Source organism: Oryzias latipes, chromosome 17, assembly GCF_053564925.1.
Source record: "Oryzias latipes strain Hd-rR chromosome 17, Olatipes_Hd-rR_3.1".
In the NCBI taxonomy this organism is placed as follows: Eukaryota; Metazoa; Chordata; class Actinopteri; order Beloniformes; family Adrianichthyidae; genus Oryzias; species Oryzias latipes.
This window is the reverse complement of record NC_136253.1, coordinates 33576767-33595596: the sequence shown is the minus strand read 5'-3', so window position 1 is coordinate 33595596 and position 18830 is coordinate 33576767. Positions and strand designations below refer to the sequence as shown.

The 18830-nt window shown below is 40.9% G+C and overlaps 1 protein-coding gene across 3 annotated transcripts; it reads left to right on the top strand.

The window, feature by feature from the left end:
• Positions 1 to 2105: 2105 nt before the first annotated feature.
• Positions 2106 to 18007, top strand: kiss1ra (KISS1 receptor a). Of its 3 annotated transcripts, XM_078934122.1 has the most exons (6): positions 2121 to 2644; positions 2981 to 3280; positions 8520 to 8644; positions 15183 to 15318; positions 16537 to 16775; positions 16924 to 18007. In XM_078934122.1, exons 2-6 carry the CDS (start codon positions 3022 to 3024, stop codon positions 17293 to 17295), a joined length of 1131 nt encoding a protein of 376 aa, XP_078790248.1. In that variant the 5' UTR covers positions 2121 to 2644; positions 2981 to 3021; the 3' UTR covers positions 17296 to 18007. The 3 variants fall into 3 exon arrangements, with proteins under 3 accessions (XP_078790249.1, XP_078790248.1, XP_004079479.1); XM_004079431.5 differs by having other exon boundaries at positions 2122 to 3280; XM_078934123.1 differs by lacking the exon at positions 8520 to 8644 and having other exon boundaries at positions 2106 to 3280; positions 15183 to 15296.
• Positions 18008 to 18830: the final 823 nt, after the last annotated feature.

Sequence of the window (18830 nt, the reverse complement as noted above, 5' to 3'; positions counted from 1 at the left end):
AAGAACAGAGCAGAATGAAGTCCGATTAATGGAGAGCAAAGACCTTTGATGCTTTACATTCTTGCATCAGTGTTCCACATCAGATCAATATTTAATCCGTGCAAATTCATAATTTAAAGAAAAGATGTCTCCAAAGCATTTTGGTGAATTCAAATTTGTTCTGCTTGTTTAAACTCCAATAGTTTCCACTCAACACTGATTCTGAGCTTTTCTCTGTTCATCTTATTACAATCCCACTAATTATAGATTTTCTTCATGAGTTCATGAGTCATCCTTAGTTTCTGTTCCTGCTGAACCGCAGGGTGAACAGTCAAATTCTCCTTGTGGCTCCTGGGTCACAGCAGCTTTTTGTTGTTAAAATGTCTGGTTTTGAAGCCCCCCCCCCCCCCCCCCCCCCAGTGTTTACATACTGTGGTTCACTGGACTAAGGAGTCGTCCACCAAGCAAGTGAGTCACGAGCTCTGTTTCCAGGCTTGACACTCTTTTTTTGGCAAAAGTTCACAATTCTTCTAATCTGAAAGAAACCTGAATGTGGCTTCAGTTCAGGAGGAACTCAGCATTCCCTCCTCATCTCATTCATGCAGGTTAGGCCTGAAAAATTCACTGTTCAAATGCAGCTGTGAGACTCTTTAAAATCGACTCCCCAAACCGGAGAAGTTGCCTCCTTTTTCCAGACAACTGACTGACAGCTCAGTGTCTCCTTCACTGAGTACTGCTTGGGAACCCATTTATTTTTCCTTCCTCTCTGTTTTGCCGCAGACGTTGTAGCCTGGATGCTCTAGTCTTCAGTCTCTGCACAGGCGACTCCGCTGTTGAAGCCTAAAATGGAGCCGATGGGTTGAGTTTTGTGTGACGCCGAAGTCCATTTTGTTGTTTTATTTCTTCTTACAAGATGCAGTGGAGAAAATATGAAGTTTGCTCTGCAGAACTTTATGAACCGGATTAACAAAGAGTATAAAAGTTGACAGCGAGACAGTGGTGACGATGGGGTCAAAATAGCACATAATGGCGGTCAACGGAAAAACAACATTTCTGGTCTCTTCCTGAATCCTGATTACAGGTGAGCGGGTGCTTCTCAAACCTTTCACCCAGCTGTATCTATACTTAACAAACTGAAAATGCAAAATCACAAAGTACGTTTAGTGCATTTTGCATGGATGAAAATTGGTCAGACGTGATTCTACGTGGAAAAAGTGAGAAAAGTTGTGGCCTTTCCGTGAAATTTCCACAGATGTGTCACAATTGAATCACGTTTAAACCACGGAAAGAACACGTAAAACTGAAATCTGGCCCAAAATTTGTTCTTCATTTTAACGTGATATGTGCACCGTATTCATGACACAAAAGTTTTACATGGGTGGTACATGCGTGTAAAGTCCGTTAGACATACGTGGAACGGTCATGGAAAGACATGAACACGCATCTCACAAAAATCACGCACAATTGCGTAAAATTTGGGTAATGATTCCATATAAACTACAAACAATTAAACTGCGTAATTCATAAAAGAAATGTAAACAGCTCAAAACCAAATTCACGTATAGACCCATCAGCTGGAACTCTCGACGGACGTCTGCGCACGTCGACGAACGCAAACGACACTTATGACTGACGTACGTCATGCCTGTATCACCAGAGCGTGGAAAATACGCAAAATGTGGTTGTGTGACACGGCCTTTCAAGAGAAAATGTGCAAATAAACTACATTAATTATAGTTTTTAATGGGTCATTATGGGAATAACAATTGTGCATTTATAAAGGAAAAAGATTTTTCACAAATCACTTATTATTTTTAGCTAAAAGCAAGCTTTCTTTTGTTTTTGTCAAACAAAACTGTCATTTTACTTCTACCAAATATAGTTTTTGGTGAGGAAACAGGAGAAACTTTTCATGCAAAGTGTATTTGTTGTGATTTTGTTCATATTAAAATGAAAAGACAAGGAAATGAACCTTTCCACTTGACAGTGGTGATGCTTTTTGTTTTTTTACCTACTGCCGATCTCAGTGAAGAGCTGCAGTTGTTATGACTTCTCCTTTGTGGAGGAGCAAAGCAAGTGTAGGAGGCTTTACTGTTTTTATTTATTCATTTATTTCTGTGGGGAAGAAGGCAAGTTAAGGGATCATGTTGCTAGGAGACCCTTACAAAAGAACATTTTGCCCGGAGTCATGCAGTAGCCCACATGTATTGAGATGCATCCTGTGTGTGTGCGCCTTCCTCCCCCTTCAGACGCACGTGTCCTCGTTCTCGCTCATTCCCACCCCGCCGTCAGCATCTCCTGTGCCGTCCCTGCTTCAGAGAGAGTCCACTCTGCTTGGAGGATGATCACCGGGGCGATGCTGGAGGCTTTTGCATCTTCCCGTAAAGCAGATATTTGTTTTCTGCTAATTGCCAAGCGGCGGTTTGTCCCCTGAAAAGCTGGAGTGCTGGAATGAACAGAGCTTGGAATTGGCTGCAAATACAGGTGGTGGAAAAAAAGGAGGAGAAAATAAGCAGAAGTGTGGATTCTCTTGCTCGTGACCGCAGGCTCACAGGAGATTTTTGTCCGTTTTGCAGCTTTCACCTTATTTTCTATTTCAGTCTGTGCTGACTCTTTGTCAGAAACAGCTGTTTCAAGGCTCAAGGAGTGATATTGTAACACAAAGGTGCAGTTTTCCTTCAGTTTGCACTGAGAAAAAAAGCCTTTTTGTCACTTTACTTATTTGTTCTTTCAATGGTCTGTTCACATATTTAATTTTCCCTCTTTCTGCAGTGATAGGTATCACTTTATATAACCTAAGTCTCCTGAAATTATCTCACAAACGTTTTCTTCTGGGCTAAAAAATATTCTGGGAATTTCCCTTTTTTAGTTTTTTGGTCACATCCCTGGCAGCTTTGTTTTTCAGCCTCCGTCCATCGTCTTTGCCTTAGGGCAGACTGGAATCGGTACGTGCACGCTGCGTGCGCTCTCTCCCAACTGTGAGCTCTGCTTCCTTCTCCAGCCTGCTCTCCTGCCCCCCATTCCTCCCTCTGCCCTGACACCATGCACTCCTCCTCCTCCAACGGGCTCTGGAACTCCACCGAGCAGGTGGGGGTCAACAGATCCGAGGGCAACGTCTCCGGAGGGATGCATCTGGACGAGGATGAGGAGGAAGGAGATCAGCATCCCTTCCTGACCGATGCCTGGCTGGTCCCTTTGTTCTTCTCGCTCATCATGCTGGTTGGACTTGTCGGCAACTCTCTGGTTATCTATGTGATTTCTAAACACAGACAGATGAGGACGGCCACTAACTTCTACATAGGTGAGCAAATCCATGTGTGCATGACTGCAGGGCTGTTTTCAAAACGTAAAAGAGCCGCAAGATCTGGTGGATCCTGTAGAATAATGTTAATCACTTGCCTCAAAAGACCTGCTATAAATAAAGAAAAGAGGAAGGTCAGTGCTCTCTAGCTGAATCTGCGTTTGCTGAGTTCATACCAACAGATAAAAACGCCGTCTGCTTGCTGCGGTTTTAACTTTCATCATGAGCAGGAGGAGCAGGTGCTCGGATGTGAAGGAACAGGTGTAGGAGGCTAATCTCATTTCCCCGGCGTAGTGAGCGTGCACCTCGGGAGTTTTGAGACGGAAAACAATTTGCAATTAACAATTTGTGCAGCTGACAGCTCTGTGAGGCTTATTGCTCCAAAAAAATCCGAACACGATGCAGAAGGGATTTGTTGCACAACTGTTGCTTCTCTGCTAAACATCTGGACCTTTTTGTTTTGGTTAACATGATTATAGCTTCAATTCTGGACTACATGATATTTGATTTGCTTTTTAGAAAACATTCTGCACACAACATGCGAAACATGTGCTAAAATTGCGAAACATTCTCAACTGTCTAAATAACATTTAAGTACACATCTGTTAAGATTCTCATTTATCCAGAAGAAAAAGTTTTAAACACCTACTCAAATTAAAATTGTGTTGTTGTTTTTTTACACGTTCTTAAGGTATTTTTCTGATGTTGGAGGACATTTATAAAGAAAATTAAGCTGATAACTGCTTTTCTGAGTATTTCTTTATTCAAATCGTTGTGAATGAGGAGCAGACAAAAAAATGCTGTTTCAAAAAGGGGATATTTGTGGCGTAGAAAAAAATCCTCAAAGCGGGGGCCACAAGCTCCCTGCTCCGCTCCATTCTGATGCATCCGCTTTCCCTGTACGTCTTTGTTTTCCTCGTCTGAGCTGGAATCCGGATCCCAACTGTACGGCTGGATAACTCTGATATTAATAAACATCGTTGTTGAACCATTGATGTTGGGTTGGGGGTTTGAGGGGCTGTAAGCTAGGAGGAGAGCATGAAAATAAGTGGGTAAAGAGAAGTGGGGGCAGACAAATTTCTAATGAATTCTGCCGCTCTGCAGAAACAAAAAAAATACAAACAGGCTTTTTGATTTTGGCTAAAAACAACACAATCATAGTTCAAGGGCCTATTTAATGCAAAATCAACTTTTAGATTTTTTTATCATTTTTGTATTATTATATTATTTCCTCACGGAGAACAATCTAAAAGCGTTTTTTTGTGCAGTTCATTTTTGAGCATTCCTCTAAAACCCTGCACTCTGAGCACCAGTCTTCACATTGTGACATCACAAAGTGAGGAACCGCCCCTTTCAGGAAGAGTTTGTGGTGCCAGCACCGCCCCTAGGTTGACACACACCCATTTTCCCAGAGGAGCTAGCGGTGATTAGCATTTTGTATGCACAATGTGCACATGCATGATTGCAAAAGTTTTGTGGGGGAAAAGCGGACACGCCGCCAAAGCCGCCTCTAGGTTGATGTCATGAATTGGGCAGCACCCACAAGGAGAGAAAGGCGGAGCCTCAGGAATTGAGTCCTCTTACTTCTGGGTAGGAAAATGAGCTGCGAAAAAAAACTCACATTTCATTAAAGAAATCACGTGCCAAAGGTTATATATGATCTAAAAATGGATATACTGTATTTTACTTTGAAAGGCTTAAGAAAAGCAGGATATGTAAGTGTGCGTTATTACTTTTTAACGCACGCCGTGGAAGCCTGAACTGTCCGATGCGAACCGTCTTGTTTTTTCGGATTTAGATCGCTTTTCTCACAAAAAGCGGACTATGTATTACGAGATGCGGCGCATCGCTCAGCACCACCGCTGCAGTCAAGATTCGGCGATATATATATGCGGATCTTCCCGATGGGTTGAATAAAGCATCAGTTCAGAGAGAAAGTTCACTTCTTACCGCTTGTTTTTGTTCAAAGTATGAAGCAAAAGGTTGTTTTAAAGAAGCTGGTGCACTGATACGAAACATTCAAGCTAGGTGACCGGAACTTCTTTTTTCACCGTGCGGTTATCAGGTTTTAATGCACACCCAGCAGCCAATCAGATTTGAGTATTCACCCGGACCGTGGTATAAAGGCTCTTTAACATCTCCTTGAATGCAGAATCATATGTGAGCCTTTTTTTCACAATGTGAAATAAATTCAGGCGTCAAGGGGTTAAAAAGGTCAGCTTTTTTTCATGTTGGAGATGTTTTTGCCTCTTAACCAAAAAAAATACTGTTTTCTATTGTTACTTAACACATTAATACACTTGATAAATCCTCACGTAAATGAGTATGAATGGCACTTTAGAGCCACTGCTGTTTTTTATTGATGATTAGTTCTCGGGGCTCAGAGCTCGCTGTGAAAGTATAATTGTCTTCCTTGTTCTTCCTGGTTTTCATCTGATTAGATTTGGCTCAGAGGGTTTATGATGTTTAAGGAATCAGGGAAAATAAATAAAATCTAAGATGTGCATTTACCTTGAAGCTGAGTCCTAATTTAAAACTGAGGACCCTAACTTCGATTCAGTGGTTCATCACTGCGTTATTGTTTTTATAACACATCAAGAACAACTTCAATAAATGATTTAAATGAATATAAACAAAAACAAGTGAACAACACTTGAAATGTGTGCAGATGAAATGAGCACATTTGGGGGAAGGATGTCATTTCTGGACGTAACACCAACATATTCAGGAATCAAACCTCTCAAGGGTTGAAAGGTTTTCATATTCGGCTTCGTTTAATTAGCAGCTGCAACATCTGTCTTATCCTATTCCGCATAATACTTCAGCAGCTGATTAGATCAGCCATTAGAGCTCAGAGCAAGTGGTGTGTGGTGTCAGGACGAGAAAGGGAAGCCGGAGCCAGACTGCCAAGGTTGGTCTTGCAACCTTTGCTTGGCGTGTGAAGCACACAGAGATGTGAGATTTATATCAGGTTGGCCACTTGAATGAAGATGAGACACACTGAGTGCTTTGTGTCCATCTGTGTGCACAGACTCAGAGATTCATAACCGAAACTCCTGGATGATTCAAAGCAAAATGCTGCAAACAACCAACAGAGCAGCTGCAGCTTGAAACTTAAGTGTAATTACTGTCAAAAACAAAGTTTCACATAATGTAACTTTACCATTTCCCTTAAAAAAGGAACATTCTCTGCTCTATTTTTGCGCCACATCAGTGAAAGATTTCTTCAAAAGGTTGTATAACAACTACAGATGCTGTGTGGGAGGAAGTGACATCTGGAAAACAGGAGTCCGTCAAGGATGTGTGATGTCAGCTCTTCTCTTCAACATAGTGATAGACTGGGTGATGAGGCGCACGACTGACGCAGGACCAACTGGCATCAGATGGACACTCTTCTCCACCATTGAGGATCTCGACTTTGCTGACGATCTGGCACTGATCTCTTGTATTCACCGACACATGCAAGACAAGACTGAGCGGTTAAGCCGATTTGGATCCCAGGTTGGTCTCAAAATCAACCAAAGCAAGTCAGCGATTTTGACCTTGAATACTACGTCACAGCCCCCCATCCAGGTCAATCATCAGAATTTACCATTCACTGAAAGCTTTACTTATTTGGCTAGCATCATCACGTCAGAAGGTGGAAGTAATAAGGACATACAGAACAGGATTAATAAAGCAAGGGTCGCTCGCATTCATAAGCATGAACAATATTTGGAAGACATCACAGTACAGCACTAAGACAAAACTGAAGCTCTACAGCAGCTGTGTTCTGTTAGTATTACTGTATGGAGCAGAGTGCTGGAGAATGACACAGCAGGACTTGACAAAACCTTCGAACTTCCAAACCAAAAATTTAAGGAGGATATTAAGAATTTTCTGGCCCCAAAAGATTTCCAATGAAGATCTATTCTTCCGCAGCAATCAAGAAGACATGTCATCAATTATCCTCAAGAGACGCTGGACATGGATTGGACATGTACTCAGGAGTGAAGACAACACAATAATAAAGACAGCAATACATTGGACACCAGATGGAAAAAGAAAAAGAGGACGGCCGAAGATCACCTGGCGCCGAACAGTAGAAACCGATTTGAAAGAATTTGGACACACGTGGGGAACCATCATCCCCTTGCCCCGCGACCGTCAGAAGTGGAAAGATTTCGTTGCTGCCCTAAGCGTCTCAAGGCGTAAAAGGCAGTAAGAAGAAGAAGAACCATTGACTGTATGTGAGAACTGGACTGAGTGACTCCTCCCCTTGGCATTCCAAAGTAAAAGTGCCCACTTCCTACCATAAGCCAACATTCCATAGACTTCCATAGAAACATCTTTAGACGCAATGCATTGTGGTCTTAATTCCAGTTAGCATCAATCCACACTAGTTCTTCTCAGAGAAGCACTCGATTTTTTTGATTGTACTTTCAGACCCACGGCGGGCGAGATTTAGATTTAGATTTAGATTTCGCAACACAACACAAAACAACACAACACTGAAAAAATCTGTCTGAGTCGTGTCCGAGTCATGTGACTCGAGTCCGCGCGTAACTAGGCAGAGAACAGTTTTTGCTGAATATTTATTTATGTATTTTAAAAGAGGAAAAAAAGATATTTTTTAATCTCATACACACGCGCCTGACAAAACCAGACACTAATACACTAATGCACTAATACAATCATAACAGGTCAAACAAGACGTAGAAGGGGAACTTATGAATTGGTTTGCTGTTTCCATTCAGTAAACAACAAACAATATTGTAAACAATATTGTCATAATATTGATGACAATATTATATTTATATTATAGCATTAAAAATTCCTTTGTTCTGGGGTTTTTATTTTTTGCACATGGCTTTGTGGATCTTTAGCAGAAATTAGAGGAAAGTATTTGAAGTTAAGAACTTTTAGATGAAAGAGAAAACTGGAAACATAACTTCAACAAAAAGAGGCATTTCAAGTGATCAGCTAAACTCCAACTAAAAGTTATAATGATGTCAGTTCATCAATCATTTCAATGCACCAAAACGTTTCTGTTTTGTATGTTTAATTGCATTGATATCCTACATTCTTAATCTAAATTCCAGCAGAAATCAATGTTGATTTTTAAATGTAAGGAAAGACAAATCTCTCATGACGAATGTCAGAAATGCAGCCAACAGGACGCTTTTTTTGTCATCCTACAGCTGCTGCAGTCTGGAGACTAAAAGCCCCTCTCTGTTTAATTTTATTTTCTCCTGTCAAGCAAACCTGGCTGCCACTGATATCATCTTCTTGGTGTGCTGCGTCCCCTTCACCGCCACCCTGTACCCCCTACCTGGATGGATCTTCGGCACATTTATGTGCAAGTTTGTTGCTTTTTTGCAGCAGGTAACATAATTACATCACACTCACTTTTTTTTCTTTTTTTCAAATTTGGCATCCATAACCTGAGTGAGTTTTTGTGGCGAGTGCAGTGAAAACATGAGATCAAATGAACATTCAGCTACAACAGGGGAAACTGCTATAAAACGAGTGGTACAGTTTATTTTTTTGGTTCACTAGACCCAACAGCAATTGCAAGAAACGTGCTGAAAAGTTGAAAGAAACTAAAACTTTGTAGATGCTTAACTTTAAAACAGTAGTTTATATAAATAATTACAGGTCTGTGTAACAACATTAGAAAATCCATCAACAACTTCTGGCCTTTAAATATGTTGTTTTTTTGTTTTTTTTGTCAGGATGCAAGGACACTTTGTTCAGCAGCTTTTTGCATGACCCAAAGCCGTCCCTGAACTCACCAGTTTGCCAATCTCATCAGGAATGAGGCAGAAACACTACGAGTATAGTTTTCATTTTACCTATTAAAATAAGAGAAAGAGAAAGTTTTTCATCTTTAAATAAAAAAAAAAGAAACAATTGAAACTCTGGCTTCAGAAAGCTTTACATCAAAGACTGTTTTATTGCTGCAAAGCTCCATTCAGTTCTCTTCATTAGACTTTTAAGCAAAGGCTAATGTGTAAAGAGAAGTGACAGGATTCAGGGTTAAGGAGTAAAGGTGGTGTAAGGTGGAGTTCCAAACACAAACAGATGAGAATTAGAGTCTTGATCTATTCTCAAGGGAAGTGAAGCTGCACAGACTGTCTTTGATGCCAAAAACAGTGTTTTTTTTGTTGTTGTTTTTTTACAATTTAAACATATTTTGTTTCTGTAGCAACAAGCAGTAAATCGTTAGAATTTAGCAGTCTCTTGTCCCTTGGGTGCCGGCTCCCTGGGCCCGGCGGTGCCCTCTCCGCACGGTGGGGGGGTTCATATTACACCTGAGCCGGGGGTGTTCGTGTCCCTGGGGGGTGGGTCCTGGTCCTTCCCCCTGGGCGCTGGGCCCCGCCAAACTTCCAACATGGCCGAGCCTGGTCGGGCCATATTTATAACATCCCTTGTGGGCCGCCCTTTTTTCCCCGGGGTTCCCCCCTCCTGGGCGGGGGCGGCGGGCCCCTGCCTTGCTCCTACCTGGACCAACCGTGGGCCGGGTGGGTGGCTGCCTGGAGTGCGGAGCGGGTCTCCCTTGGGGGGTCCTGGCTCGTACCTGGGGTCGGGGCGGGGGGATGCCCGGAACTCCTGGGTGGTGGTGGGGTGCTCGTCTGGGGCTGTGGGCGTCCCTCTCCGGTGGGGCCCTGCGTTGGGCTCTTCCGGCGCGGCGGGGGGCTGCTTTCCTGGCTGGGCTGGGGCGGCGCTCTCTTTCCCTCTGCGCCTCCCTGCTCTCTGGCTCTGGGGGCCTCGCGGCGGTCCTGCTGGCCCTGGCCTGGGTGGCGGTCTTGGTCGCCCGGGGGGCGGTTGTTCCCTGCCTGTTCCCGTGTGGCGTTGGGGGAATTCCGGCTTCCAGCTGCCGCTGCGGCGGGGGTCTGGGTATGGGGGTGGCTGGGCGCTCCTCCTCCTTCTTTTCACATTCCACCATCCATTTTAGAAGAACATATACACTCACCTGAGCACAGGTGTTAGCCCACCTTTGCACTAATAGTTTGCATGATTGAATGAATGAAAGATTTCACACTAGTTGGTTTAAAGGCATAGGTATGCGTTCGTGAACACTATCTGTTTTGTGTGCATGTTGACATGTGGACATTTTTGCGGCTAGCAGGTGTGTTGATAATATTTGAGTGTGTGTGAACAGGCCCCGCCCTTTTTGTACTACATTTGAACCGTACCGTAACGATAAACAACCAGTAAACCTGTCTGCTCTATGCTGCTTCATGGTCTTATCCCCCTTCCCCTCCTATTATCACCCTCCTACCCCCCCCTCTCTCTAACGTCCCTCTCTCTTCTTCCCCTCTTTCCTTTTCCGTCCGGTCCAACACCAAAGATTTTCAAACATGATTGAAATTAATAAAGTTTGGCCTCAATTACAAAAGGGGTTTATTCAGACATACCTTTGGTTTGTCTGAAGATGAATAACCCCTCTTGTTAAATTAAAATATGTCCAACACAAGAGGCCCTCAGCTTTCATCTGTTTGCCCAGCTGTTGGACAGGACAAGTTAAAAAAAAAAAAAAAAAAAAAGAATTTAGCAGTCTCTTTAAAAACGTCCAGAGTGTGATTTTAAAGAAACTAATAATGAAGTAACAGCAAATAATGAGTTTTATTTTGAAAAGAAGGAGCTCTTCATTTGAATATTTTGCATAAACTGGTTCAATAGGGAGATGATTCAGACATTTTAGCCTGAATTTCTGCCTTTAATAGCATTGAAAGTCTAATACCTGAATAAAAACCCTGATGACTAAAATCTATTTAAATATATATATTCATGGTGCCGAAAAAGAAAGAAAAAAATGGTTTTCTATCTGTAATTTGTGCTGTCTTCATTAATCTTGCATGCCTGAACCTGTCTCCTATCTGGAGCACCTTAGGAAATTCTAAAACGACTACAATTCTCCTGGAGTCTAATTAAGCGGTAAAACCTGTCTGAGCTGAACTAATCAATGAAGGGAAAACGGACAGTGTTTAATAACACCTATGGAAACGAATGCAGCTGCCAACATGAACAGGGTGTGAGGGAATTCAAACTCCTGGGTGGATTTCTGGGGAAATGGGGATTTATTGTTCAAACATCAATACTACCTCTTTTTTTATAGGAAATTTTGCAGGCGCTGCGTACGTGTTTGACATTTGTTGAAACACATCCTATGTTTTTTTTTTCAGCTTTTGAACATCTAGTAGGCTAAACTGATGCACCAACCAGACATGGAAGTGGAATCAAAAACTCTGTTTACTCAGTTTTCTAATGATCAGGAGGGAACCGTGAACGATTGTTAACTCTTATTTAACTTCACTGAAAGCACGTGAGCGAAAACAAGTGAACTCATATATTTAAAGCTACAGTTTTGAGCCGTACTGTAATAAGAGCTACTCTAGCAGTGCAGAAATTGCTGCCTATGGAAAAACAAAATACGACCTTTTCAATGTGAAGCTGCACCAACGATAAACGTCTGCTGGACTTCTTTTACTTGTTTTTGAGGATAAAAATTGCAAGACACAAAAAAATAAAAATCTGTAAATGTGATTGATAGATGCCAATAAAGAGCCCAGTCTATGATTAGACCTGAGGGAAACGTCGTGGTCAAACTAACGGCAGGCAACGCGTTCCTGCGTGTTATTTAACGCACCCTGCTCATGTTCTAATTGGTTGGACACACCTGAACCAGGTAATCAGTCATGAGTAGGGCTTGGATATCCATAGAGCATGAAGACACAGCAGCCATCTATCCATTCAGAGAGCAGAATCACACTTCAATGATTGTTAAACTACTGCAGAAAAGAATAGTGTTTAGAGTTTTGGATCTTTCTAATTAGTTTTTGTAAATCATTTTTAATATCATGAGACTTTAAAAAGGTGTTTTTGTGAAATGTCCCCTGAAGGGACAGACAGCAACACAGTAAAATGTACTAAAAACAAAAAGAAGAACCACCAGAGGAATAAATAACTAAAAGGATGAAATGTATGAATAAGGGCAGACAAAAGTAATTAGCAGAAAGAAGAGGAGCAGATTAATATGAAAAAGAGGATTAAGTAAACACTGAAGGCTAATTAGATAAACTAATGAAGCCAGTGAGGCAAAGACGAAAAGAGACAGAGAAGGTGATGATTAAAATAGAATATTAACCAGAAAGTGGACAAAAACAGCATGTTTACTCAGACAAGTCTAAGGCCAGTCCAAGGTTTTAGGGTCACCAAAAATAAAAGGAAAATTTACGACTTTTTTCTCGTAAAAAGGAAGTAAACAGGATGCGCGCAGCAGCAGAGCAGACGGACTAGACTCAATGGAACAGATGAGCTGAATGTTTATTTATTTATTTGAATTTACGAGATTTAAAGTCGTACATTTGCGACTTTGTTCTCTTAATTTAACATTTATGACTTTTTTCTTGTGAATGTACGACTTTATAGCCATGGTTTAAAATAAAAATGTTTGTTTAGACACTGGCCCTAAAACTCCATTGTAGCTGTGGTTCCCAAATTAACATGTTAAGAACAAATCAATGATGCAAACAAATTTACAGGCACACTGTAAATAGCTCCACCTTGGCAGGTTATCTTAATGCTTTAATGACTTCGGTGTTTGAATAAAAAATATTTTAGTCACGTGCATTTTTTTTTTTTTTTGCGGATTTTTCCTTTTATTTTTCCCATTAAAACCTTTACATTCCAAACTTTTTTTAAATAGTATTTGTAATCTGTTAACATCTGTTAACAGATCTGAAATTGTTGTGTGGAAATAGTTGCAAACAGTGTCTGCTGCTTCCATCAGAACGTGAAGACGTATGGCGGGAGTCACAAAATCTCGCCTGACTTTGAATTTACATGGGAAACTCACAATTTTAGGTAATTCAAACGTAATAATAATATTTATATCCAACAGTAGTGACAATTCCATTTTTTGAGTGTGAATAGAGGAAGGAAAGTTGCTCCTTACTCCTTCATATTAGACTTTTTTTACAAATAAAATAAATCATAAATCAAGGCTGTCAGAGTAAACACACAATGAAACTCACAGAAAAACGACTGTGTGAAAACTTAAAGTGAACTTTGTCTTTACCGTGCTTTTGTTTTGTTTTGTTTTTTTTAACTTGTCCTGTCCAACAGCTGGGCAGACAGATGAGAGCTGAGGGCCTCTTGTGTTGGACATATTTTACTTTAACAGTAGGGGTTATTAATCTTCAGACAAACCAGAGGTATGAATGAATAAACCCCTTTTGTAATTGAGGCCAAACTTTATTAATTTCAATTATGTTTGAAAATATTTGGTGTTGGACCGGACGGAAAAGGAAAGAAGGGAAGAAGAGAGAGGGACGTTAGAGAGAGGGGGGGATAAGACCATGAAGCAGCATAGAGCAGACAAGTTTACTGGTTGTTTATCATTACTGGTTGTTTATCATTACGCACAGTCTTAACTGTGCTTTTGAAACTCTAAAGAGTTTTAAGAGATCTTTTAACAGATACTTTTGAAGTTAATTGTGTGCGATTAAAATATCTAAAATTATAGAATCATAGTTTAAAATGTCAATACTTGTGTACTTATATACAAAGTAAATCAGACCATAATCTTTAATTAAATTAATACATTTAGATGAATATGTGACATTATGACATGATGAAAAGGGTTATTTTTCTATCAGCAGCTCCAAAGACATTTATATATATTTTTTGATGACCTGTGACCTACACACACTTTTTTGCGATCACGGGACATATTGGGGACCCCCTGGTTTAAAAGAACTTTATCCTACTCTCCACACAGATAGGAATAGTCCAAACTGGTTAAGAAAGAAAACTGCTTCAAAGATTGTACATGATCTTTCCTGACAGCTGATTGAAACCCAGCTCAGAGGATCTACTTTCACGGTGGAAGAAATAGCTGTAGGGCCTGCAGGACTTCACAGGAACAAATTTCTAATATTCTGGAGAATGTCCTGATACAAACAAAGGTGTTTCAAAGGTACCATCATCAGAGGAGAGAGGTAGATCGTTTGAACATTTTCTCATCAGGACCTTCATGCAGATGATTCCTGTTTTATTTGTAATGTTTAACTTCTGTTGCTGTAATAAAACAGCGTTTAACGCAGTTAATACAAAACAGAATAAACAGACTTTTTTCAAGGTTTGTTACTTAAGAATCCCGTGAGTGTGGCATCCTCCCTCCCAAATCCATCCGTGCTGAACTCACCGTGAACCCCCCTCTTTGAAATACTGATGCGTTGCTCCACAGCTCTGCAGGATAATGGCGTCTGGACCCATTCTCAGGAATCACCAAACAATGGTTGGACACAGAAAAAAAGACCATTAAGGGAGATTCTAACCTTTCATGTTCTCACATTTCTATTATTCCTGCAATCTTAGGAAAATGATGCTGTCATGCTAGTTTATGTCTGCTGTGCAGAAAGAAAGTGAAAAAATGTGTTGGAAAGCAACAAAACAGCATCAATGACTCCTAATCATTTCAGACTATGAATTAGAGAAACTCAAAAATGACTTAACTAAAAAAAAAAAAAGACTCTTTGAAGGTTGGAACCAACTCATAATCATTAAATATGGACAGGGAGCTGCTGTTTAATTGCTGTTCTTCTTTAGAAGTTTAATTTAGTTAGGGCTCACAAAACCACACTGAAAATGTAACTTGGTAAAAATAATTACCTCAAACAGAATCTATTTTCCTTCCAAATACTGTTAATTAATCTTTAACCCACTTTTTCCATTTCCTTGTCGTTTCTTTGGAAGCTCAGAGAACTGAACAAATCTGAGCCAAATTTAAAAGTGAACATTAAAAGAAAAGTCAAAACACAGGCAGATCTTGGTTATCCACCTTAGAAAGTAACTCTTGATCTAAAGAGTGTGCTTGAAAGGGCTCTGACTTGGCTTCTCCGTGTCTGCCCTATAGGTGACAGTGCAGGCTACTTGTATCACCCTGACTGCAATGAGTGGCGATCGTTGTTATGTGACCGTCTACCCCCTGAAATCTCTCCGCCACCGTACCCCAAAAGTAGCCATGATTGTCAGTATCTGCATTTGGATAAGTATGTTGCATTGTTCTTTAATACCTTGAAAACAGTGATTACAACAATATTTAGAAATTTGTAATAATATTTTCCGCACTATAAGGCACACTTAAAAGCCTTAATGTTTTTCTAAATAAGTCCATTTACAATCTTTTTAATTAATTCTGGTTGTGCTGTTGCATACAATGATGTGTGCTACTGTGGATACACTAGCGCAACTAACATGTAGCGGTGTCAGACTATGTTTTCTTTAATAAAGGCTGTATCAAACAGCCACTACGTACATTTTGGGCATAATGCGCTGATGAAAACTACGTAGAAAAAGTAAGAAAAGTTGTGGTCTTTAGGTGAAACTTTCACAGATGAATCACGAATGAATTGAGTTAAAACCACGGAGGAAGTACAAATAAGCCATGTTAATTACCACAGAACATAAACCGCGCGTGGTTATTGGCTAATAAATATGGAATTTATTAGTATTTCGAGTGACAATTACATGATTTTAACGTGATATGTGCGCCGTTTACGCGATATAAAGAATATACATCGGTGGTTCATGCATGAAAAGTCTGTCAGACATACGTGGAAAAGGAGTGGAAAGCCAGAAATTTTCGTATGGATCTCCCGAAAAATCACACACAATTGCATAAGAGTTACGGAATAATTGCGTTTAATTATGTAAAATATGTGTAAACTGCATAATTCTCCCAACAATTCTGAACAGCTCAAAACAGAATTCCCGTAAATACATATCGTACAGACACCGAAACCCTCGACTGACATTTGTTCACATCGACTAATAACAAACACAAGAAACACTTCTGAACTATGTATACCACGCATGAATCACTGACCGAAGACCGACAATTCATACCAATGCGCAAAATGTACGTAGATAGCGTTGCCACAGTGATGTTTGTTTCAGCGGTCTGTTTTTTTACATGTTGCAAATGAGGTTGAGTTGTACAGGTATTGTAAATAGGTTAATGCATCACACATGGCTAACTTGTAGTGTGTCACAAGCAAGAGTTACGTTGAACGTAGTTAAGAGGGTCTGACGGACTGATTTGTTTTCGCTCAATGCGCCTTACACTTATATATGACATACTGGAAGTTTGAAAGTAGACCCTTCATTGACAGTGCGCTTTATAATCTGGTGTGCCCTGTAGTGCGGAAAATACAATCATGACATGAAGGAGAAGTCATTTCTGCTGACACACTTGTGGTTCCATCCAGGCTCTTTCATACTGTCATCTCCGATCCTAATTTACCAACGACTAGAGGAGGGATATTGGTACGGCCCGAGACAATACTGCGTGGAAAGATTTCCCTCAAAGCTTCACGAGAGGGCCTTCATCCTCTACCAGTTCATAGCTGCGTACCTGCTGCCGGTGCTGACGATCTCCTTCTGCTACACTCTGATGGTAAAAAGGGTTGGTCAGCCCACAGTGGAACCAATAGACCACCACTATCAGGTATGAAGAACATCTGTTGTATTGCATTTTTATCGCATTTGAGACAAGTCAATGAATTGAACCAGAGGCCATCACAGGCAGCAGCTTTTTCCAAAGTTTGAAAGAATTGAAAAAAGCTTGATGGTCCGTCTCTTGGTGTCCTCTTCAGGTCAACCTTCTGTCTGAAAGAACAATCAGCATCAGGAGCAAAGTCTCCAAGATGGTGGTGGTGATCGTTCTACTCTTCGCCATCTGCTGGGGTCCCATCCAGATATTTGTCCTTTTTCAATCCTTCTACCCAAACTACCGTCCAAACTACACAACCTACAAGATCAAGACATGGGCCAACTGCATGTCCTACGCTAACTCTTCAGTCAACCCCATCATCTATGGATTCATGGGGGCCAGCTTTCAGAAGTCCTTCAGGAAAATCTTCCCCTTCCTGTTTAAGCACAAGGTCCGAGATAGCAGCATGGCCTCAAGGACCGCCAATGCCGAAATCAAGTTTGTGGCTGCAGAGGACGGGAACAATAATGACTGACAGTAAACGCAAAAACACAAGAGGAAAGTGTTTGTATGGTCTTACAATCTACAATAACAATGATTGTATGGTTTTTATTCATTAAATAAGAGGTTAAATGTCACGTAACACTTTTTCTTTCAAAGAGATCTTTGAACTTAACAAATCATAATCAAATGTTTATCAAAGCCACAAGCGGCGTCGCATGGGCTGAAGGCGACACCTGCCCTTGAACTCGTCGCTCCCCTTTGACCCGCCTTCACGGCTGCCACAAGGCCGTTTAGCCAGTCACAGCTTTTCTTCTTGTTTAATCTCCATAGCAACTATTTCATCGTTTTGTTGGCAGGGGTTTACAAACAGGTCTTTGTAATTTTTCAGAAGAATTAGCAAAAGGAAACGTTTAGATTCCCTTGGCAACAGAGGTTTGTGTTGACCACGCCCACCTTCCTAATATGTTCCAATTGTATGTCCTATCGCTTTGTTCAGCTTGAGCCAAAGGTCCCTGTATTACATTTCACAACATTTTCTGATCAATAAAGGAACACGACACCTTTGCCGACTCGTCCTACAAACAATGTTAAAAACTTCTTATTCCAGGACTTTTTCTCCTGCCGATAAAGTGAAATCCCAAAGAAGAGTTTTAATATGTGGCTCGTACTAAAGGTGATTTGTTTTTCTGTTTTTGTTTTAAATAATGGCACCCTCTTCCTAAAATTAAAGGTCAGAAAATGTTTGTGGTCGTTGACTTAAGCTGGTGGCTTATGTGTTAGATTTCATGAAGATCGCTCAAACAAAAGTTTTACTTTTTCCACATTGTTGGAAAATGTGACAAATTTCACACTTTGTCGCAAAATGGCGCCAAGCCGAAAGTCCTGTGGCCATCCCATAATCATTTTTAATTTGAATATATCTGTTATGTGTGTCTTGTTTTTATTAGAGGATTTTTAACATTTTTTTATTCTCATAAGAGATTTTGGCCCCATTCATGTATTTGTTTCACGGTTTCTCCCGCTGTGATGTCATCATTTTGTTTGTGAATAATTGTTTTAACTTATCATTTTGATTTTTTTCTGTCGTGTTGGCACGTGAATGTTTGACACCAGCAAGTTTCCGAAGACGTCTGGATACTGTAGATGTACAGCTGTTCTCTCACTGGCGGATGAGGATGATGAGGATGAAGAGGAGGGCTCTAACTGAGTTCTTCAATCTGTTGCTCCTCTGACAACAACCCACAGGAACAAATGAGATTTGAGTCACAGTAGGTAAACCTCATTACCGGACCACAAAGCCCGTCTTTCCCACCGAATCTGCGGCACGAACAGCATCTCCACACATTTTTTACATCTTCACATTCTGTACATGATGCTGTTCCTGTGACTGAAACAAGGGGGGACGGGGGAGGCATCTGAGTGACTGGGGCAGTGAAGGGGACATGGATGCAGTGCTGAGCTGTCATGTCAAAAAGGAAGGGAGCTGCAGGTCCACCAGGTAATCTATTTTTTTACACACAGGAAGGAAAAGGGTTTGTGCATTTGTGTCATTTCCAGGTAAAAATG